The 23,760-nt window shown below is 36.0% G+C and overlaps 1 protein-coding gene across 5 annotated transcripts in view; it reads right to left on the reverse strand.

The window, feature by feature from the left end:
* Positions 1–23,760, reverse strand: part of R3hdm1 (R3H domain containing 1) — a 127,929-nt gene that overhangs the window by 77,519 nt on the left and 26,650 nt on the right. For 2 of the 5 annotated variants that reach the window (XM_038348659.1, XM_038348657.1), the window contains exons 2-7: positions 18,281–18,489; positions 16,274–16,484; positions 7,689–7,730; positions 7,096–7,185; positions 1,954–2,068; positions 936–1,014 (exon numbers count right to left, since the gene is read on the reverse strand). In XM_038348659.1, coding sequence (XP_038204587.1) covers positions 936–1,014; positions 1,954–2,068; positions 7,096–7,185; positions 7,689–7,730; positions 16,274–16,444 — 497 coding nt within the window. In that variant the 5' untranslated portion in view covers positions 16,445–16,484; positions 18,281–18,489. The remainder of the gene's footprint in view (positions 1–935; positions 1,015–1,953; positions 2,069–7,095; positions 7,186–7,688; positions 7,731–16,273; positions 16,485–18,280; positions 18,490–23,760) is intronic. The other 3 variants (XM_038348662.1, XM_038348660.1, XM_038348658.1) reach the window with 2 other exon arrangements.

Here is a 23,760-nt window from a genome sequence, read left to right on the forward strand (position 1 = left end):
TGGCTCTCGACCTGTGGGTCGTGACCCCTTTGGGGTAGAATGGCTCTTTCACAGGGATCACATATCAGATCTTGCATGTCAGATATTTACATTACGATTGATAATAGTAGCAAAATTACTTTTATTAAGTAGCAATGAAAATGGTTGTCACCACAACATGGAGATCTGTATTAAAAGGCTGTAACATTAGAAAAGGTTGAGAACTACCGATCTAATAGGAAGCTCAAGGGAGCAGCACAAGGATGCCACTGTTAAGTCCTGGCCTGCCATAAAGGCCCCATTTCTCTTCTTGAATCATGCTGGAGCACAACTGAACAAACTCCCTACTGACACTGCCTCCGCTTTATTCCATGGTTATGTAGCTACCACATTGTGAAGCTAGTAACTGCAAGAAAGGTTCTCAACGTCGGTACATTTTCCCCATCAAAGTGCTGCTGAAGTGCACTGTGTACATACAGCCTTTTTGTGGGTCTTCAAAGATCCTTGCCAGAAATTTAAAAGTAATCACCTCCTACGTTAGGCAAAATGGATTTCACAATTTAAGTATTGACTCAAATGAAAAGTGTAAAAGGCTTTTGATTGGAAGCAAGAAAGAACAAGATTTACACATAATAAGTTATAGAGTTGGATGGAGGATATTATGGAAAGACACGCATGATTAAATCTCTCTCTTAATCTCAATTCGGAGTCTAAATATATTGGTGACCTGTACTTCTAGAAATTCCTAAAGAATAGGAATGATCCGCATATTATTATAACATGCATAATGCAAAGATATTTAGTAGACCAACATCTTAGTCCTAAGACACTAAAATGTTTTTATTATTTTGCATATAGCTATAATCTTATCTTAAAACTCAAATTCAATAATGAAAACATATATAGCAAGACTATGGTACTAGAAACAATGTAAATCTTATAAGTTTAATTTTTACCTGGGATTGTTTTTTAATGTATTCACTAAAAATTCATGTAGATCTATGCCAGTTGAATCAGTATATTCTTGACTGGAATCTAAAAAACAACAACACAAAAACCCAGTATAAAGTTGTTTGAACACAAATCCCTTCCCCTTCTGTACATTCTATCTATCTTAAGTAAAATGAGATGCCCCAAGAAAAAGAAAAAAATGACAAAGTAAGAAAAGGAAGTTTATGATGAGGACAGAGGACTACTATTTTTCAGCGTGCATGCATTTTTCAGGACATGGGTTAATCTAACTGCATGTACATACACATTCTTAAATTCAATGTCAGACTAAATTTATCCTGATTTCTTTAATGATCCTCATGTGCTCATCATATTCTCATGTTCAAACATGTTTTCTTAGGTGAAAAATTGAATGATTTTGATAATCATTTCTATTGTAGCAAATTTAAAGAGTTTAATTCATCTGAATGTATATGAGCAGAAATAGTACTTTGGAAACAGTTTAGTTCTAACATTAGTTATTCAAGATTCTTGAAATTCAGTGCCAAAGGTTTGCTTTAAAAATATTTTACAAATACTCATGTGTATTTATCCCCATAAATGGAATGTCCTGGTAATAATGGTCAACATTAACATTTTTATTGAACTCTTGTATTCAATAATGAAAATCCTCAAAACTTTTTTATGAAGACATTCTGGGGCTTCCAACAATATTCTTAATATGATACCGATTTCTTGTAATGAACAATATAACAGAAACTATGATTCTGGCATTTGAATATGAGTGAGACTTGAACTGACTTTGATGACAATATTCCTTAGTAACTGAGATTTATGTTATAATTTTTGCCTGGAGAATTATACATAACCATGATAAGCCAGATGACTAAATATGACATCATCTCTCCAGTCAGCTATGCCATTTCCAATATATTCATGTGACACATGTTATTCAAGGGGCAAAGAATTATTAATAATGAAACTAAATTTTCATTTAAAAACTAAAAAAAATAAATTACTAACCTCTTGATAACATTTTTCTGGGCAACTTATCACTGGCTTTTTCTTTATCTGCTTCATCTTTTGAGGGCTTTTCCTCTTTTTCAAATGATTGTGTTAACTGGATTTGAATTTTTTCCTGTTGAAAGAAAAAATTATTTACTCCATGAAATTATAAACCAATTCTATATTAATTATCGGTATTTCCCAAGTTAACTCAAAACTGTATGAAGGACAAAAAGGAGAAGAAAAATGTGTCACAGGCCTTTAATATCAGCACTCACAGGCAGAGACAGGCAAATCTATGAATACTATGAATTTGAGGCTAGCTTGGTCAACATTGTGAAAATCCACCTCAAAACAAACAAAAAAAGACACTTAAAAAATGTCTTGAGAAAAAGGTTAAAACTTCAGTCAGGTATGGTGGCGCACAAAACCAAAATTACACCTAATATGTTCATCTGAATGTATCAATTAAAGCAGATCTTTATAATTGTTTTGGAGAAAAAAAATGTTTACTCTTACAGTTTTAATGCATTTATTTACAAACACCCTGGAGGTCGGAACTCAGGTCTTCCTGACCTATGATTGTTCCAGTGGAGATGCTCACAATTATTAACCATGACAACAGAAATATGCTGGTATCAGGAAAATAATTAACAAAATTCAGTTTCTTTTTGAGATAGTATCTGATGTATACTAGGCTCACTTCGGGTTTGCTATATAGACGAGAATGATCCTGAATGTTTAATTTTTTGCCTCCACCTCTCAAGTGCTAGGATTACAAGTGTGCAAACTACATCTAATTCGTATGGTGCTAGGGATGGAATCCAGGGTTTTGTGAATGCTACAAACACTCTACAAACTGAGCTACATCCCTAGCCCAGGTTTAGTTTCTTGAGCATCCCATAAGCACACTCCATTCTTTCTCTTGCAAGAGAAAAATGTAAGCAGAAAAGTTTTCAAAATTATGGCACCTGTTTTCTCACTTGAGGTTTATGCACCACTGTGCCTCCTTTAATTATCGCATAGCTGTTTTAGAAAGATATCAAATGACATTGTTTCTTCCTGATATGTAACAACTATAGAGTAGTAATACCATCTCAGATCAAAATGGAGAATATTTATGTTGAAAATAATGTCATTAAAGCAATTTTAGAGCCAGCAGAGATTACTAGGAAATTAACTTACATACCCTGAAAGGCAAAGATTACATTGAGCTATGTTTATTCAGGCAAAATTACAAGAAATATACAATAAATTCCAGGCAATATCAACTAAAGATAAAAGTGTGGCTCATTCTTAGACTAAAATATACTGTTGTACATCACTTAACCTTTCTGGACAGTGGTAGCAGAAGTGGTCAGCAATACAGAGTATACAAACCCCAGGATTCTCAAACTTATTGCCAGCAGAATTTTTTTTAAACTTCTTTCCACCACACATAAAATTATTTTCAAAACAACTGTTAGTAGAATTCTGGTTATGTATACATAATTATACATATATTAAGTAAGATAATTTGCTAACGTTTTCTTCTTTTTTTTGTTTTTTCTTCCATTCCATTTGTATCCAATTTCAGGGCCTGGGGAACTGCTCAGTGGCACAATCATGCTCAGAACACACAGTAAACACTACCCACTGGAAGTTTCTACCAGGATGATGAGAATTTGCTTTCTGCCTTCTCTGTCTTGCTTACCAAACACAGGATGTTGTATATACTGTGACTTTGTGACTTTGATTTATTTCTTTAAGCCTTTTTCTGATTCTATTCTTACCATGGTTTTCAGATATTTATAAATGACTATAGAATTATATTGCAAGAGAACATTTAGGAGTGTTCTTCTTTGAAGCTTCTTACTACTCAGGTGATAGTCCAGTGAAATCTGTGTAGGGGAAAAGACTCCACACTGAATTCTTAACCCTCACTAAAATGTGCTTCCAGTGACCAGCAGATTCCACTTATAAATGATTTCCTCTGAACATAGATGCCTGTTTATAGATATTAAATTACTTAATCAAGATAAACTATATTTTGCAATTCTAGTAGAGAAGGCTGGTGTCTTGTCATCAGCTGACCCTGTTTTCAGTACACGAATAAAGAAAATCCTTTTGGAATGCTGAAAGTTGCAATATAAACTCTTCTAACTATAAATAATGAGAACATGTACACAGGAAACTGCAATCACCTTATTCTTTACTATGACATTTATAACATCTGTGATTAAAGTCATTTCCCTATTACAAACTCTCATCACACAAGTGACATCTCTCTTATAATTGTTTCTCAACTTTTTTAAAATGAATTTTATGCCATATTAAGTCACCAAAAATTACTACACCATGGGGAAAATTGTTGAAAACAATTATCTATATCAAGATATGATATCGAGGATGAGAACAGAGAGCAGAACACTTGTTTCTAGTTCCTTTTCAGGCGCATTTTACTAAATTTAAGGCATGAATAAAAGGTTTCTATTTTAAAAAAGTATCTTTTATTCAGAGAGGCAATAAGACATTATTATCCAAACGAAAATGATTATGTTTAAGAGAAACTGAGAAACAACATAAGTAAGTGGAATAACTAAATTCTGAATAACATCTTATACAGATGGTTGTAACTCTTTTGAAAATACACCATCTATGACCAATATATATACTAACAGCTGACACATATCCTAGTAAGTATTTTTCAAAAGAATTTTTACTATGTAGATTTCTGTAGTGTAAGACAATCCCCACTGCCCCCAACATTTTAAACATAAGGTAAAATAAATGCAAAATTAAAAACAAAGATTACAATGGTTTTTCTCAGAAGGTATACATTTCTAACTTTTAAAAGAAATTTCCGGGGGCTGGAGAGATGGCTCAGAGGTTAAGAGCACTGGCTGCTCTTCCGGACATCCTGAGTTTAATTCCCAGCAACCACATGGTGGCTCACAACCATCTGTAATGAGATCTGGTTCCCTCTTCTGGCCTGCAGGCATACATAGAGGCTGAACACTGTATGCATAATAAACAAACAAACAAACAAATAAATAAATAAATAAAATTTCCACCCTGGGCAGTGGTGGCACAGAACTTTAATCCCAGCACTCAGGAGGCAGAGGTAGGTGGATCTCTTGAGTCTGAGGCCAGCACATACTGATCTTCAAAGTGAGTGCCAGGGCATGCTCCAAAAGCTACAGGGAAACTCTGTCTTGAAAATAAAAAAAAAAAAAAAAAAAAAAAAGCAAAAACCAAACCAAACAAAAAACAGCAAAAAAGAAATTCCTTTAATATTTTTGTTTAAGTTATCTCTATGTGTATGAGTGCTTTAGATGTACGTCTCTGTATCACATACATGCCTGGTGCCACGGAAACCAAAAGAGAGCTATCAGATCCCTTGAAACTGGAGTACAGATGGCCGTGTGCTGCATGTAGGTGCATCCCCTCCCTGGAAAAGCAGTCAGTGCTCCTAACTGCTGACCTATCTTTCCAGTCCATAAGAGAACTTTTAAAAACTGCTATTTCAAAGAACAATTTTATTGTTTTTTCCCTTCCAGACTATGCCATAACTCACTAGCTTTACTAACAATCAGCCATGTAATGCTTCATATGAAACAACTACATTATGTAAAACAAAGGCTCAGAGGATTAAGCTTAAAAGTATTCTAAAGGCCACTACACTCAGTGAAGCAGTTTGATGTTATTTCTGACTTTGCTAAAAAAAAAAAATACTGCTAAATTGCTAAAAAAAAAAATACTGCTAAATACATTTAATCAAATACATACATATGCATATTTTATATACCTCCAATGCAAAAAAAATAATCAAATGAATTCTGAATACCTGAACTACCAAATTTTTTTTTAAAGTTTATTATTACCTACAATTTATTTTAAAATTACCCCTTTCTTGAATCTTAGAAATAAAATATAATGATTTGTAAACGTAAGACACATTATAAGCATGGTAGGCATCTACAGTATCTATTCAGGATCATCGCTTAAGCCATGGGAAAGCAGAAAAGGTTTGCTTGAATCAACAACTGTACAACTGACATTTGCTTCAAAAGCATTTTTTTAAGGCGAAAGTGTTTGTTTATTTGTTTTTTAATTGGACATAGGGCTCACTGTTTATCCCTGGGTGGCCTGGAACTTGCTATATAGACCAGGGCAGCCTACTCAAAAAGATCCACTTGCCTCTGCCTCCAGGGTGCTTGAATTAAGGGTGTATCCCACTGCTCCTGCATGGCATTTCATATTTTAAAAAAGATGTACAGTACGTCATGACCTTCTCTTTTAAAAAAATTCACCTAGTTTCTTAAATAAGTACCAGTTGTCTTGCTTCTTTAGAAACTTAATTTTAAGTTGTTTAAACCCTCTTATGAAACAGTAGTCCTAGTTATCACATTGATAATCACCAGCGAAGCTGAAAATACTATTCAAAGCCCATCTGCAATTACGATTAATATAAAAAAATCAAAGCATTAAAGAGTATAGGTTTCAAACTCAGTAGTTTGCTTAAATCTCACTACCTTATGTTTTATAAGAACAAACAGAAAAGTATTAGACAACTACTAAAGACCCATACAAACTGGATACTGGTTTTACTATGCACTCAAGCTAACCAAACTAGTAAACAGAAGTCGGGGTAGTTCCCAAAGAAGCAACAATAACACAACAAATTCCCACCCAAGCCCAAAATTAAAAGGGGAATTATATCATAATTATAATCACTGAAAGTACTTTAATATTGAATGCTTTTGAATAATAACTTATAACTTTCTCCTCCTTTATTTCAAGATAGAGTCTTTCTATGTAGTCCTGGCTGTCCTGAAACTTGCTCTGTAGACCAGGTTGGCCTCGTACTCACACAGATCAGCCTGCCTCTGTCTCCCAGGTACTAGGATTAAAGGCGTGCATCACCACCCTCTAGCTTTCTTAAAAGTCACATTCCTAGATAATCACATAATCTCAAAGGGTTTCCCAAAAGAAGAATCTCTACTGTAAGCCTCACACTGAACTAAAGAATTTTCCTAACTCATCTGGATTTTCATTAACAAGTATTATCAAATTAGTTTCATTTACTAGAAATGAAAGAATATATTCACACTCAACTTTTATTAACCTATATCAAAGAATGTCTCCAGATAATTTTTGTTTTGCTTTATTGTTGTTTACCTGGGTCTCCTGTGAAATCTCTGCTGCAGGGGGTGGTGGAGATTCTTCACACACTGCAAGGCTCCGAACTAGCTTTAACTTTGAGCTCGACTAAAGAGAAGTATTTAAAATTAACACTACATTTCATAAATTAGGGCATATTTAAAAGCCCCTTAGAGAGTGTCTAAATTTCTTTTTAGTTTTCGCCATGAATAAGAAAAGTAGATGAAATGTGTAAGTTAGATATATAATTAAATAACACTAAAACCCCTTGAAAGTGAATATAAACAACTGGTTTTAAAAATTATAGCAATAGCAAGAATGAGAATAATTCCAATTTCAAATTCAACAAATGGTGAGAAAGCACTTTTTCCTCTATAGTTTAAAAAAAAAAGAACAACAACAAAAACCCCACCAAGGATAATTAAAAGCAATGCACAAAAGCGACTAGGCAAGACAAAAAAACCCAAATAAAACAAAAGAAGCTTTCTGCCCCAAACAAAAGATGAAAAAAAAAAAAAAAACTAAACTGAATGTAGTGCTGTATGAAAACAAGAATTCATCAAGCATGAAGGAAGGCCTTCGCATGCCAGCACACCAAATAGTTACTATACCTTAGACCTTTTTCCTGTCTGTCCAAATGACTGCAGGGGCCGCTAAATATACAATAAGAAAGATTTTATTAAATTTCACACTCAAACAGAAAAATTGCTTCTTAATTCATACACCTAAACCTCAGAATTTGCTAAACGAGGAAATCAAAGATGACTCAGGGAAAACATATTGATTCCTCCAGACACACACTGGGAAAAGTTACTAAACCCCTCTGTGGACTGGCATTTTCTTTAAATCAGCAAATTTTTGTATTAAATGAACATTATACGGAACTTTGAAGGTGACTTTTTCATAGCAAAATAAAGTACGTTTCTTCAGTATTTTATTATTGTTGAGGTAAACGGACAGACCAAACTATTCAGCAACTTCTATTAGCTGAAATCAGAAAGGTTCAACCTCACTAAGAAAAATTTTTGAGTAGTCCAAAGAGTCAGAGTTTATATTGCTTTCATCTTTCAACTGCTGAGCCTTTTCAGTAAAACATGAAGGACACACCACCAGTTTTAGTAATGAAAGCCATTCACTGGGATTTGGGTAAGGCAATGAGGCTGGAATAAAAGTAAGAAGGCCGACTTCCAATAAAGGTAGTTAGCAAAATGGTCAGATCATTAGTCACACCATCAGAGAGCTCACAGAAGCAACTAGCTGTAGTCTGTGCTTGAGCCTATAAAGCTTATAGTGTAACTCAGAAACAGAGCCTATAGTGTGTAGAACCTATAGTGTAACTCAAAACCAGACAAATTTTAAACTCTTTCCTTCTGCCTCTTTCCTATTCATCATTTCACATCTGGCCCCCCCATAGGGCAGGGACCAAACATCTATTCCCATTAGTAGTAGGGAGCCAATTAGGCATCAAACACAATACATTTTCAAGCTAATCCTCAGGATGGTAAGCTTTACATTTAAAAAACTGGAGAAAGACATTTTGTATACTAACACAAGACTTATGTGTGAGGCCAATAGAAATACAGGCCAGAGTATGAAAATGTCAAGACCTCTATTTTGGATCTTAAGTCCTTTAAAAGATTAAAACACCATATTCCTAAAATTTTGAGTCGAGATTACCAAGTTAACAATAAAACCTAAGAAACAGAAAACCAGGAACGAAGAGACAGAGAGAGAAGAGAAAAAAAAAAACAACAAACTACTGCTTATGTAGGAAAAGCAGTCTGAATATGTTTGCACAGGGGAGTACTGCCCTAGAGGACTCCTAGCATCGATGTATTAATTTCAGTTTGGTCTCCTCTTCCCTTTAAAAAGACACAGTTCCTGCCTGCTCTTAAAGTCTCACAGTCCAGAAAGTTACAAATTAGTCAAACTCAACCTAAGTGTTTCAGAATCTCAGTCCAGTAACCTCACATTCCACCTATACACATATGTAACATATATACAGATATGGGAGATAGAAATCCAAAGACATTTCCCAAGAATGATTTCCCATCCTTTTGATATTTAATGATACGCAAAGCTGGGCTCTGCTGTGAAGGGATTTTACAGAAGTAGTTGATCGCCTAGTCATAACTGAAGTAAGTCTTAACCCATCAGTGAGTCTCTTAAAAGCTAAGTTTTCTTTGTTTGAGACAAAACTGTCAAGTCTGAGAGATTTAAAAGATTCCAATGCACTGCTTGCTTTGAAGATAAAAAGGCTACCCAGGAAACATGGACCTTATGCCAACTTTGGAACTGAGGTCTGCTGAAAAAGGAATGTACCTTGATGCCTATTCTTCCCAAACCCTTCCAAAGAGGATCATGGTGGCTAACACTCTTGATTTTGGCTCTGTAAAACTTTAAGCAGAAAACCCGGATTTAATCTACTGTAAACTCCTAATGAGGAGTTCTGATATGCAGCAAAAGGAAACAAATATACTAATAATGTAAGTAAAGTGCCAGAGTGGCATTATTACATAAAATTATTTATTTCTTTCCATCTCAAATAGTAGAAGATACATACTGTACAATATATACTAGAAAATCTGCCATATGCACCAGCACACACAATAGAGCAGAGAAAATTATTTCTGCTTATAAAAGTAGATGCCCTTCATTTATTTATTTTTATTCTGTTGCCAGTCTGACTTGGCTTTAAATAGCAATTCTTACAGTTTGATTTACAATCATTTTGTAAAGTGGATTTTATTTATTTGGAGCACATGTTTCACTTTTGGTAGAACCTTATTTTGACAGTAAAAATATAGCAACTTTTTAAAAAGTCTCTTACTAGTAGTGAGAAATACTGAGTCAATTAGAATTTAGAAAGCTGAAGGGCAAGTCCCAATTTATATTGTTTATCTTGTTTATACCAAAGAACAAACAGAAACTAGGTCAACAAATGGGTGCATAATATAGAACATTCTTAATGAACTCTTAGTTTTAAACTGATAATACACTGGCAGAGACACCAGCTACTAGAGTTTGGAGATAAACTGAGGAAGATCCAAGGAATCGTCATGCTTATACTGTGTGCTAGCACAGAGTATTTGCCAATCCAGTATCACTCAATTTAGAGGAAATCCAACTTATTTCATGAAGGGCGTCATTCTTATTTATAACCAGTAATTTTATTGTTAGGTTTCAAACCCAGGACAAATGGCTGAGGTGCCTACTTAACATATCAAAGCAGACCTGGCTGCCAGGTTCTCCCAGCTTCCCCCAGTCCCTAACTGTTACAGGGTCCTCCTAGCTGGAACACCCTTCCCTATATAATCTGCTGCACCTGGTTCCCCTCCCCCCATGCCCACATGGCCCAGCTCACTCAGGTCATGACCACTCTGACTGTGCTCTCCTACATGTCCATAATAAGCTTTCTCTTCCATCATACCTAGAAGCAGCCATGTCCTTTCCTTTTTCTTTTTTCATTCAATTAACAAAATGAACTGTAACATTTGAAACTTTTAAAACTAAAGACCACACCTTGCAGGTTACTAATTTGTACTACATTTCTGTACAATAGTAAGGATTATGTGGATGAATAGAATGAATTCAGTACTTAAAGATAAAAATAGGGAGTGAAAACAACCAACACCAGGCTGACAATTCCTGTCAAAATGAAAACAATGTTTTCTTAAGAGAGATGAGAAAAGAAAGCCAATAAACCAACAAGCCAAACGCAATCACCAATTTAATGTTAGCACTCAATCCTTTCAGCCATAGACTATGAGGTCAAACTCCAAAGGTCTATCTTAGATATTTAAACAAAGCTCCCAAGACAACTCATCCCAGTCACATAGTCTATTATTCCACATCTTAAATTAAGACAAAAGTTCTCCATTATAACGGTGAATATATAAAAATTATCCAATGTAAAAAACTATACAAGTATTTCTTTATCTCCATGCTTATAAATGCCATCACCATTATTTGTATATGACCCAAGATCAATTGAGAATGACGAATTCTAGAAATAATTTTAAATAATAATGTATTATTTTGGAAAGTGAATTTTAAGTTTTTAAAGTTGTTAAACTTGTTTAATGTTTATAAAATTCAATAAAAGCAAACCAGATAAATAGGCTTAAAAGACTAAAGTTGTGTTGAAATTGTAATTTTGGGAAGGTGTTAAAAAACAAGCTTTATTGTTGAAGAAGAAACTATCTTGCATGACAACGAAGGGAGAAATTTGAGAAACTGTGTAGCTGTGCTTTTAGTAATTGATAATAGCAATGATTATAAAGATAATATTGTATAAACTGAGCTATGGTTGAAGGTAAGGTTTTTCTTATAGGTATGAGGGAGAGTAAAGCCGGAGGCAAGTGGAATAGTCCACAGAAGAAATCAAAGTAGTAGTGAAGGTCAGCATACGCTTTGGTATGCTAATAGGTACCACAGTCAGTTTCTTTTGGACTTGATCAGAATCAGAATACTATACTTTGCATTTGTTTCATCAGATAAGAAATTTGTTGCCAATTCAACCACTCTCAGGTATGCTCTGATGTGTTTTACTTTCTCCACTACCCCCAATATAGAATTAGCCTATACTAGACTTGAACTTCAAATGTAACCAAAATGACCTGGACCAACACATCATCCTACTTCAGAATGGCTTCTGTTTCCTCAATCCCCTTTGAAGGAAAGCATTGCAAGTAATTCAGAAGTACAATGTCGGAGTCTCATCAAACGATTTACTAGAAATAAACTATACTAACTACCTAGTTTAACTGATACTACGTGTGGGAAAAAATCATACACATCAGATAAAAATTTATGTACCCTGAAAACAGGTCAATTGTAGTATGCTAGTGAACTATAGTTATGCCATCTCATGAAAATGTTCCAAAAAGACTCTAAGTGCTAAAACTATCTTAGATAAAACTGGTCTCTGGAACAGCCCTAAACTTCTATACAATGTGACCCTACACTAAAGGTTAACTGTCTGACTAACTGCTATCTTGCTGCTTCTGTAAACAATGCTTGTTTGTTGAAGACCTCCAAAGCTGCTTTTCTGTGTATGTCACAAGTGCCTTTAAAAACTAAAAGCAATTTTTTTTTTTTTTTTTTTTTTTTTTGCCCTTAAAAAACTCAAACCAGGAGCTGGAGAGATGGCTCAGAGGTTAAGAGCACTGGCTGCTCTTCCAGAGGTCCAGAGTTCAATTCCCAGCAACCACATGGTGGCTCACAACCATCTGTAATGAGTATAACGAAATATGATGCCTTCTTTTGGTGTGCAAGCATATATGCAGGCAGAACACTGTAGACATACTAACTAAATAAATCTTAAAAAAAAAAAAAAACCACTCAAATCAAGTGAAGCTAAGGATGCTTCCCCCTAATCTGCTTGGGCAGTCCCATCAGATACTGACTTATTCAGGCTTTTAAGGAGTTTTTCTCTTCAGGTACATCATGTGTTAATAAAAACCACTCTCTTAACAAAATATGGAAATAGCCACACTATTATTTTTAAGACAGGTCTCACTGTATAGTTTAGGCTATTTTTTATTGTGATCATCTTAAGCTAGACAATTAACCACTAGTCTTAGATTTTTGGTTGTGAGCCTAGCCTTTAGCAGCTGTGTCCTCTCTCCAGCCCAACCATTCTTCTTAAAACAGAGCCATCATTTCTTACTGATACTTAATATAAACAGAATAATTATTTTCTAGTGTTCTTATTACTTCAGTATTATCTGTACAAGTTATTTCAACTGTAATAAGTCTTTTGCCAGGTACCTGGTCTTAAAAGTTTTTTTTAAAAGTCAGCATTCTTATATAGAATAAGAAAACATTTGAAGACATGGTTTATAGAGACTTAGGTGGATTAAAATAAAATGAATTCCATATATACTTCCCTCTTTACAGTCAATAAACGATATAGTACATATGGCAAACAACATGTTCATTCAATACAAAGAATAAGTAGTCTTTTAATAAATACCTGTGCTGGTTTAGAGGTGGTAGAGTGCTTGCCTAGTACATACAAAACCACAGGTTTTTCCTGAAGTCTAACTGAGCCTTGGTGTTATTCAGGAATGCTCCTGAGATTATTTCTCCGAGCAAGCACAGACATGGTAGAATGCAGTAGTCTGAGTTGATCACTCAGACTTACTGATAAGGATAAGCATGAGAATGCATATTAGATGCAGAACAGAGACTGTACTAAAGACAATATTTAATTAAAAAGTTATGTGTATGTATGTATGTTTTGCCTATATGCTTGTATGTACCATGTGCCTCCCTGGTACTTACAGAGGCTACAAAGAGTGTCAAATATCCTATTGTGAGCAACCATATGGGTACTGGGAACAGAACCTCAGGTCTCTGGAAAAGCAGCAAGTGTCATCTTTCCAGTCCAAATCCTTATTATTTTAATCACAATTGCAAAAGCTTTTTGTAAACTTTCTCTAATGAAATCAGAATAGTGGTGCACTGCTAAAGAGCATACTGATTAGAGAAGGTAATTTTCTTGTTTTAAAATGAGTTTAACTAAAAATGGGAAAAATGTAGCGTCTCCTGATTTCTTAGAACATTGCCATTTAAACTAGGCATGGTGCCACTTAGAGGCAGAGGAAGAAGGGTCAGGAATTAATGGGGAGTCTGGGCCACAGTGAATTTAAGCCTCACTTAGACAAAGTGACTTGATATCTTAAAACAAACGGGGGTGGGGGGAAGGGAGAAAAAGAGAGGGGGTAGGAGGAAGAAGGAAAAAGAGAAAAAGATTACCCTTTGATTATACTTAATGGAAAACAGTTTAAAACCCTTAATGTTTTTTAAAGCCGTAGGAATTAACATCATTGTCTACCTTGGTGTCAGACATGTGATATGAAAATACAAAACTTAAGAGTGAATGAAGAAACACAGAATGAGGCACCCTTTAAAGGAACTTTACTGAGCAATAACAGAAATGAAGTGAAACAGTAACCTTTGCAAAGTAGCCGTCAAGGTCGGTTTTTCTTTGATGTGTTCAAGGTTTTTCATTGTTTTGAGACAGGATATCAGAATGTTGCCCAGGCTACCCTAGGACGTATCGTCCTAGCTCAGTCTCCCAAATGCTGGCATAACAGGCACATACAACTGCATTTGGCTAAAGTCCTCTGGTTATTTTAAGAACGACAGAATAGAGCTGGAAAGATGTCCCAGTTTGTTTCTAAAGTCTGGCAACCTGAGTTTGATATCTGGAGCCCACATAAAGGTGGACAGAGAGAACAAAGACTAAAAGGTTATCCTCTGAACTACACTACTGCATAGCAGCACACCTGCCCACATACATCATGGACACACATACAAAACTAAAACCATTTTTAAAAATGACAGTATTTTCTCAAATAGGATACCCTGTTCACAAGTATGATGAGTACCTTTGTGTGCGTACTGCATGTGCATGCACATATGAATGCCAATAGTGAATGTCAGGTGCTCTGTACTTTCCATCTTGCATTCTGAGTCAGGATCTCTCAATGAACTGGATAAACTGGCTGGCCGGCAAGTTCTAGCGGTTTTCTTGTTTGCTTCCACACTTGGCTTTTACAATGGTACTGAAGACATGAACTCAGGTCCAGGTCCTCAATTTGTGTAAGAGACACTTAACCAATTGAGCAATCTCCCCAGCTCCTAATGGTTAATCTTAATTTTCAACTTTAATGGTGGAGGCCCAAAAATGTGAGCCTATTTTTACCTTATCTGATGGTCAGAGAGTTTGGAGGTTGCTCAAAATGGCTGACAAGTGTAGCTACACATCCTGACTCAGGATGTGATGACTTGTTTTTTCGGGAGGGGGGTTTTTTTGATGGCTCATACAAGTAGATCCATTCCATCCTAACAGACAGGATATGCAAGCGTGCTTTTGCTCCTTTTTTTTGTAATATGGGGTTACCTGTGAATGGCTTCCTTCAGGATACTTGGTCTCCAGGATACAATGGCTTTACTGCCTAAATAACAGAATGCTAATGACTTGATGCCTTAAAGTGTTAAAGCATTAACACTTTGTCCTTTGTACCATGTTAAAGAAATATTTTGTTGCCTTTTCCCACCCTTTATATTGGGGTTTAAACGCAGACAATTTCAGTGTTCACTGGGACGCCCTCCTGGCACTAGTCTATGATTTCTGTCTTATTATTTTTCACTTGTCTTCATACTCTTTACTAATATTCTAAATCCCTACGCCCTTATCCTGGCAAGAAGTGTTTTTGTTGAGGCTGGTCCCCGATATATGGTACCCAACGTGGGGCAAGAGGTGAACCCCAAAACGCACAAAAGTGTGGCCAGGTGTACAAGAGAGTATGGTGAGGGACCCCACAAAAAAACTACACCATAAGTGGAGAGGTGAGTAATGAACTCTCAAATAATAGATAATAAAAAAGGAAAGAGAAAAGTTAAGCAAAAAATCAGGAGTATTTCTTCAAACTTAAATTTCTAGTCTCTGCCTGGAAATAAAAACCTTCTCAATGATTGGTTCTAAATTATCATGCATGCACAGCAACAAAAACATTAGGTAAAAGCTACCCCTTCCCTACAAGCTTCTTTACTCAGAGTAAATCTTCTGCAGGTTTGATCACTCTATTTCTCTCCTCTAAGAGTTCTTAGGTTAAATTCTGATCAATTACAGCACAAGAAGAGAAGTGTAAACGTAGAAAGCCAATAAAAACATACTGGCTACACACGAATGTAAAGAATCATACCATGTGAAACATATAAGCTAATCAAAGACCTAAGACTCAGCAAGCTGTCAAGATAACTCAAAAATAAGCTGGTAAATATGTCAGCTGAAGCGTCAACTGGCCCTGTTAGAATTGTGAAACGTGGGTGGGCGGTGGTGGCCCCACCTTAACTCGGGAGGCAGAGGCAGAGGCAGGCCTATCTCAGAGATCGAGGCAGAGGCAGAGGCAGGCCTATCTCAGAGATCGAGGCAGAGGCAGAGGCAGGCCTATCTCAGAGATCGAGGCAGAGGCAGAGGCAGGCCTATCTCAGAGATCGAGGCCAGCCTGGTCTGCAGAGCTAGTTCCAGGACAGTCAGAGCTACACAGAGAAATTCTGTCTCAAAAAACCAAAACACAACCAAAGGAAAAAAAAAGGATGTGAAAAATGAGTTCGATATGAAAGGAAGCACACTATACAATGAATATTAGGTAATTTTAGCCATTGAGAAAACTCTGTTTACCTGCAAATCAATATTGTTGTCAATACAATGTTCATTCTTCTCTGCCAAAATCTTCCCATAGTTTTCTGATTTAATGAGATTTTCAACTCTGGTTGTATCTTTCACTTCTGCCTCCAAATCCTTCATTGTTTCAGTTTCATCTTTTATAATAACAATATCAGACATCCTCATTAGCAAAGGTTATTTTTGAATTCTACAGGGAACTTGAAGCCTTGGCAAAAAAGAAAAGTAATCTTCATTTAGTTTGAAACATTCTTTATATTCAGTTATTACATAATATTAACTAAAGACTTCTGATTTCCAAGAACAATGCTGAATGCACATAAGCAAAAGCAAAATTCCTACCTTCAAGGTAGGTGTTCCTAACTTAAAAATGTTACAATACAGTGAGAAGAGACCTGAGCTAGATCAAGATGAGAAGTGTTGGTTGAATGATTACTTAACTATACTTAAGTAACATTAAAGTATCTTTCTTTAAGAAATACTATCAACATTGCCCCACATCCTCCTCTACTCTGAGTATTCACTATTCCCATATAGTAAATGCATTTTCCCGTCACAGTTTACACCTTGATTCCTATAATTCCAAGCTTTAAAAATTTTCAGGTAGTGGTGGTGCAGAGGCAAGCAGATCCTGTGAGTTCAAGGCTAACCTGGTCTACAGAGCAGTTCCAAGATAGCCACAAAGAAACCCTGTATCAATAATCAAACAAAACAAAAAGGAAAAAACTGCCCTGATTCAATCATAAAAATGAAAAGCAAACATTCTATATAAAACACATTTGTGAGTCTGGGTTAATAATTCTGTTTTATAATGTAAACAAAGCATTAACGTCTTTTGATTCATGTGAGTCAATGTCAAAAAACATGTATAATCATACACTCTAGAAAATGAACTTTCTGAGAATCAAATGACTGGGACTCATGGAGGCAGGCAGAGATGGTGAGCCTATAGGGGTCTGACCTAGGTCCTCTGCATATCTGTTATGGCTGAACAGTTTGATATTCTCATGGAACTACTAACAGTGGGAACAGGGGAGGGAGCTTACTCTTTTGTCTACTTATGGAACTCTTTTCCTCCTAGTGAGTTACTTCATGCAGCCCGGTCTTATTGTAGTATATTATGTCATGTTTGATGTCCCTGGAGGACCTGTTCTTTTCTGAGCGGAGATAGAGGGAGTTGGAGAGGTAGAGGGGAATGGAAAGTTGGGAAGGAAAGGGAGGGGAAACTGCAAACAGGATGTAATATATGAGAAAATAAAAAGGAAAGAAATGAACTTTCTGAGAGATCAGACACAGACATTAGTATATTTCATGTAACTGGTGAATCTAAGAAAAAGTGGGAATTTCATCCCAGATATCAGGAACAGGAATGCATCAGAGATTAAGCAAAAACTAGAGGTAGAGACACATGGACAATGGGGTGAAACTGGTATGGGAACTGTCAACCACACAACCAAGGAATGGTTGGTTTATGAGACACACTGTAAAATCCTGTCAACGTTATTATAATTTTACAGTTTTTATAATTAAGTCACGAAGAAAAAAAAACCAGTAAATTCGTCTTCTCTTTAACAAGCTGGAAAATTAAAAGTCCCCCCCCCCCAAACAAAAGCCTTAACAGATAAATACAAGTACATTTGAAAACTGAAAAAGAAATAATTCATAAAATCATAGACTAATCTGAACTAAAATAATAAAAACAAAGCCACATCTCATTCAGACAGGGTTGCAGTGCGGCACCTGTGAGAGGGAGGGGCTGACTCACCTGTACTGAGATAAGTTTGGCAATATTCTGGGGTACTCTAACAAGCAAGCAAGCAAGCAAGCAACCAAAATGTCATCTGTAATTTGATCCCAAACCAGAAGTTCATTAGCTCATTCTGATACAATTCAGGTTGTAAAGTAGAGAGAAGGTAAATTGGCTAAGAAAGATATTCAAGCTCCTTCATTTCCTTCTGAATGAACTGTAAATACAGGCTACCCAAAGACACAGAAGAACATTACCTGATGTGTCCTATGGATCTGGGATTGTGGTGTTCCACAAAAATAAAATAAAATAGCCCAATGTTCCTTTTCACAGTTGTCAGCCAGGATGTCAATTGTATTGAACCAACAGTAATCTCGCGAGAGGAGTCCCATGTCCTTGTCACCACTGTAGATTCCTGGGCTGAAATGGACTGTCTTGGATCAAATATATCATACCTTCCAGTGGCCTACAATAAAAACAAAAAAAACCATTAAAAAACTAAAACAAATAAACAAAGAGGACAGGAAAATGGAACACTCTATAGTAACTTAGAAATTAAAGCTATTGATGATCACATTACTTTCTAAACAAGGGTCAGAATGTTTATAACTAATTCTGAGGTATAAGGAAGGAGTCATCTGAGACAACAGAGCTGATCTAAAAGGCGAGGGGAGAGAAGAGGAAGTAACAAATACACAATATGGTTAGTGCAGCAGGGAAGACGGCAGCCCTACTTCATCAATCACTTTAAGTCCAAGAGCTAGGGTTTCACCTAGAACGCTAACTATGGATTGAAGACTATAATTCAGGATAACAATAGTATATCTTGGAGCTTTAAAAGAATAAAGGTTGTAATAATCCACTTAATGTTCCCAAAGAAATCCATTGTGTCTGATAAAAGAAAATGTATATATAAAGGGTGGAATGAGTTTTAGTGACATCTATAAAAATCAATACCCAAAATTCTCACCATATTGTATTTAAAACATTTTTAAAAATTATTTAGCATAGTGGTGATTGTAATGTGTGGCGCGGCATGCACCTCCAGAGATCAGAGGACAGCTGCAGGAACAGGGTCTCTCTTTCCTCCTGGAGAGTTCCAGGGGTTGCCAGGCTTCCTGCCTTTACTCACTTTACATCTCACCAGCCCTCCCAGGTATTTTTAAAGTCAGTTTTATTTTGTTTGGTGCCAGTGAAAGTTATTAAGCAAGAAGAGAACACCGAAAAAGATCACATGGCTCTTCCAATTTCCTTTAACAATATTCAGATACACAGAATAATATAATTTTAGGTAAAACAACTGAGCACAATGAGATCTCATACAAAGAGCACTAATGGTAACACAGTTGTGCATGCATGACAGAACAATTCACATCTTATACAAACTCTTCAAAAACTGCTTTAAAAAGAAGTTTTAATAAAAGCATTTATGCAAATCAAAATTACCCTGAAATTTCATTATACATCAGCCAGAATGGCCAAGATCAATAGGACAAATGACAGCTCCTGCTGACAAGAATGTAGGGTAATTGAACACTCTTCCATTGCTGGTAAAAGCACAAACTTGTACAGTCACTATGGAAGTCATATAGGGGTTATTCAGGAAGCTGGGAATAGAGCTACCTCAAGACCCAGCTACAGCACCCTCGGAACCCAAAGGACTCTACATCCTACTACACAGACACTCCCTCATCCATGTTCATGGTGCTCTCTTCAGTCATGATAGCCAGAAACTGAAAACAGCCTAGACATATGGATCAGCAAATACATGGATAAAGAAAATGTGGTAATTTACACAATGGAATATAATTCAGTCAATAAAAACAATAAACCTCCTGGGCAGTGGTGGTGCATGTCTTTAATCCCAGCACTTGGGAGGCAGAGGCAGGTGGATTGCTCTGAGTTCAAGGCCAGTGTCATCTACAAAGTGGGTTCCAGGGCTTCTAGGGCTATTACACAGAGAAACTCTGTTTCAAAACAAAAACAAAAACAAAAACAAAAACAAAAACACACATAAAAAAAATCCCACAAAATCATGAAATTTGCAGGTAAATGAATGGAGCTAGGAAAAAAAAAAACATGCGAGAGGCAACCTAGACACAGAAGGAGAAAAATAGTATATATTCCCTTAAATATGGATGTTAGCTCTTAATTCTTCAATAGGCATGCTATAATCCATATAATCATGGCGGTTAGGTGAAGAAAGGTCTAGGTGAGAGCTGGGGCTCTCCCAAGGAAGGGGAAATAGAATATACAGTTATGGAAAGATGGACAGACTAGAACAAAAGGATTAAATGAAGAGGAGAGTAAAAATATTCCTTTTCTGATGCATCATGTTTGTTTTATAAAATTTTTAATTAAATACGCAACAACTGGCAAATACCCTGTTTTATAACTTTTAATGTGCCACCTTTACTTAAATTGTCAACCATATTCTTTCAAAAAAAAAAACCCCAAACAAACAAACAAACAAAAACAAAACAAAAAAACAAAGCCCTTGCTCAAGGCAGCATCTCTAAGGATCACACAAGGTGGGGAACTCAAAAGGTTTTGTTTCTTCTTTTGGTAAAAGAGCAGTTTACTGGTGTGGCGGTGGTGGCACACACCTTTAATACCAGCACCTGGGAGGCAGAGGCAGGAGGATCTCTGTGAGTTTGAGGTCAGCCTGGTGGTTTACAAGAGCTAGTTCCAGGACAGACTCCAAAGCTACAGAGAAACCCTGTCTTGAAAACAAAACAAAACAAAAGAGCAGTTTAGATTTTAGTAACAAATAATTTCAAAACAGCCATTACCAACCCTCATATGCCATAAAGTTACAAGTCCTATAAAGTACGTGAGGGGCTGCTGCTTAGCACAAACAATCCTCAGCTGCTCCCTGTATCTAGAGATTCATCACCACAAGACATACTGAGCTGTCATACTGGTTCAGCTTCCTAGGGCTGCAAGCTGAATGAATGGACAGGGTTTCAATTTTTAAAATGACTTCACTTCATATTTCTAGCTATGCCTCGTTTTGTAGTCAATACTTAGTAAATTTCTTTTGTTGTTCATGGTCTGCAGTATTATAAAAGTACTAGGACAATAAAATGTTCTGTTACTTCCCCCGGGTGGAAATCCAAGATATCATATGCTCAGTTATTGTAGGTCACTGTTTATTTTGAAGACAAGTTTGGGCTGGGGATGTAACTCAGTTGGTAGACAGCATTCCATACCCAGACACTGAATAAACTGGGTGTGCCAGTGAGGGGGAGGAAGGAAAATCAGAAGTTGAAAGTCACCTTCAATTACACACAGAGCTCAAGTTCCATCTGGACTATATGAGACCCTGTTTTGGTGAACAACAACAAAAACCACCTGAAATCACAGTGTGTAGCATCTGTGGGAGTGTCTGCTAGTGTGTAGACATCAGCCAAACACTTCTTGGAGTATTTAAAAATAAGTAAACAATAAAAGTTTAAAATGACAGACTAAGCACCAATTAACAGACCAGATAAAGTAGCAATTCTTAGGCCACGACAAATTCTTAGAAAACCTCACTAAAACCAAGGGCTACCTAGTCGGCCATAGCACTTGCACAGGGGTTTCCTCCCACATGCAGACTCAGAGACCATGTGATTTTAGGCTTCTCACAATCACCACATAAATCTTAACAAGCCTTGATTTTATTTCCTGCATGCATATTATATAAATGTACAATCAAAGATTTATATTAGCTATATGTAGACATATAAATATATCAGAAAATATGCAAACCACATAATAAATGATGTATAACTGTATGAATCAGATTTACATAAGATCATTTAATGCAACGTATTTATAATACTATATAATGCATCCCATTTTATAACACACATGTATAAAATAAGAATTGTTGGTGCTGATCTGTAATCCTAGCACTTCAAATGCTACAACATGACAGCGATTTTGAAACCAGTTTGAAATATATAGAGAAACCGTATCTTGTACACAATATACAACTATATTTGTATGCTAGTCATGTATATGCATCTGGAGAACTAAGAATTAAGAAATATATATATTTACATGCAAATAAACTTGCTCTGCTCAAGAGAGAACATAGGGCTAAGTATTGAGATATTAACTAAGCTTCCTTGAATCCACTGTATTCACTTTGACTTAGAGAAATTTAGAGGGTAAATAATATTGAGTATACAGACTGAGCTTTTGTCCAATTGCTAAAGATCAGCAGTGTTTTATATTTAAAAACATACATGCCATATTTTAGAGCTGGAGAGATGGCTTGGATATTAAGAACATCTGTCCCTTTTGCAGAGGACCTAGGTTCAGGTTCCAGGATCCATTATCAGGTGGCTCATGATTGCCTAGAATTCCAACTCTTGGCACTCTGATACCCTCTTCTGGCCTTTTTGGGCACCTGAACACACACGATACATATACAGACAAGTAAGCATATGCATACATACCCTTTTAAATGACATTTGCATATACATGTACATATATGCGTGTATATCCAACCAACCATTTATACATACATATACAAACAATAGGGCATCTGTCTACCTTGCCTAAAGATAGTTTTATTTATATTTTAACATTCCTTTCATTTTGACTTTTACACAAGATGAAGCGTAGAATTTTCTTTATGTTATCATTTTCCTCAGAAAGATTATTTTGCATTTTGAATTTGGGAATTAGGAATGGCCAGACTGTATTCTGCAGCAAAATTAACACAAATCAATTAAAATGAGTATTGGTTAGCTATAGATGAATGAGAAGACTTACAGAGACAATGAACTTTTTTGGGGGGTGATCTAATTTCACCTCCACATCAAGGATCTAATCATATAGCAGAGACATATAGTAACAAAGCAGTAGAGTTATTAAAAGAAGGTAGAAGTAATAAGTGCTTGATTTTGGCAGTGGGAAATAGAGGTATATGTTAAAACAGATTTAAATAATGATATAAAAAGGTCACAGAGGTATTGAAAAATACAAGTTAATTCATAACCTACAATATTATTAAGAGGAAATTAGCTATAGGTATCTTTATTTTTAATTGCTTTCTACAAACCTGAAATTTTAATAGAAATTTTCATTTAAGAGAAAAACCTCTGTCTCTTAATGACCTGTCCATGTACAACTTGAGAACACAAAGCATTTAAAAATATCCTCAGTATGTAATAACTTCAATCTAATTACAATGCTTCAAGCATGAAGTTCTAAAGAAAACTGAAAAAGGTTAGAAGTCTGTTTATTTTGATATATAACCTTAGGATCATAACTCTTACTAGTTTGAAAGAAAACAGAATTTAACATAAATTAAATGCAACCAGTAACTGCTGCTGACTAAACAGCAATGACAACAAGAAAAACAGGTTAAAATCAACTGCACATCTACATTAAATGAAAACTGATACCTTATATATGAAGCAGCGGGAGAAAGAGCCATGAGAGGGAGCAATGGAAAACAAAAAACCCCAAAGACTAGTAGTCAGAGGCAGGTCTATAGGCACGACAATGAGAGAAGCACAGAAGAATGAGGTGAACCCAGACGAGGGGTGAGAGTATGGGGAGAAAGGAAGAAACACGGTCAGACACAGGTCATCAGAAAGACAGACCAGAGACTAGAAGAAAGGGAGAGAGAGGAGGGAAAGAGAAAGAAAAGGAAAAGCAGTGAATGGGGAAATTAGTATAGAATCAGAAAGGGGACGGGTGAGTCACCAAGTAGATAGTTTTCTGATGGACACGTCTG

Source organism: Arvicola amphibius, chromosome 12 (genome assembly GCF_903992535.2).
Source record: "Arvicola amphibius chromosome 12, mArvAmp1.2, whole genome shotgun sequence".
Classification (NCBI taxonomy): Eukaryota; Metazoa; Chordata; class Mammalia; order Rodentia; family Cricetidae; genus Arvicola; species Arvicola amphibius.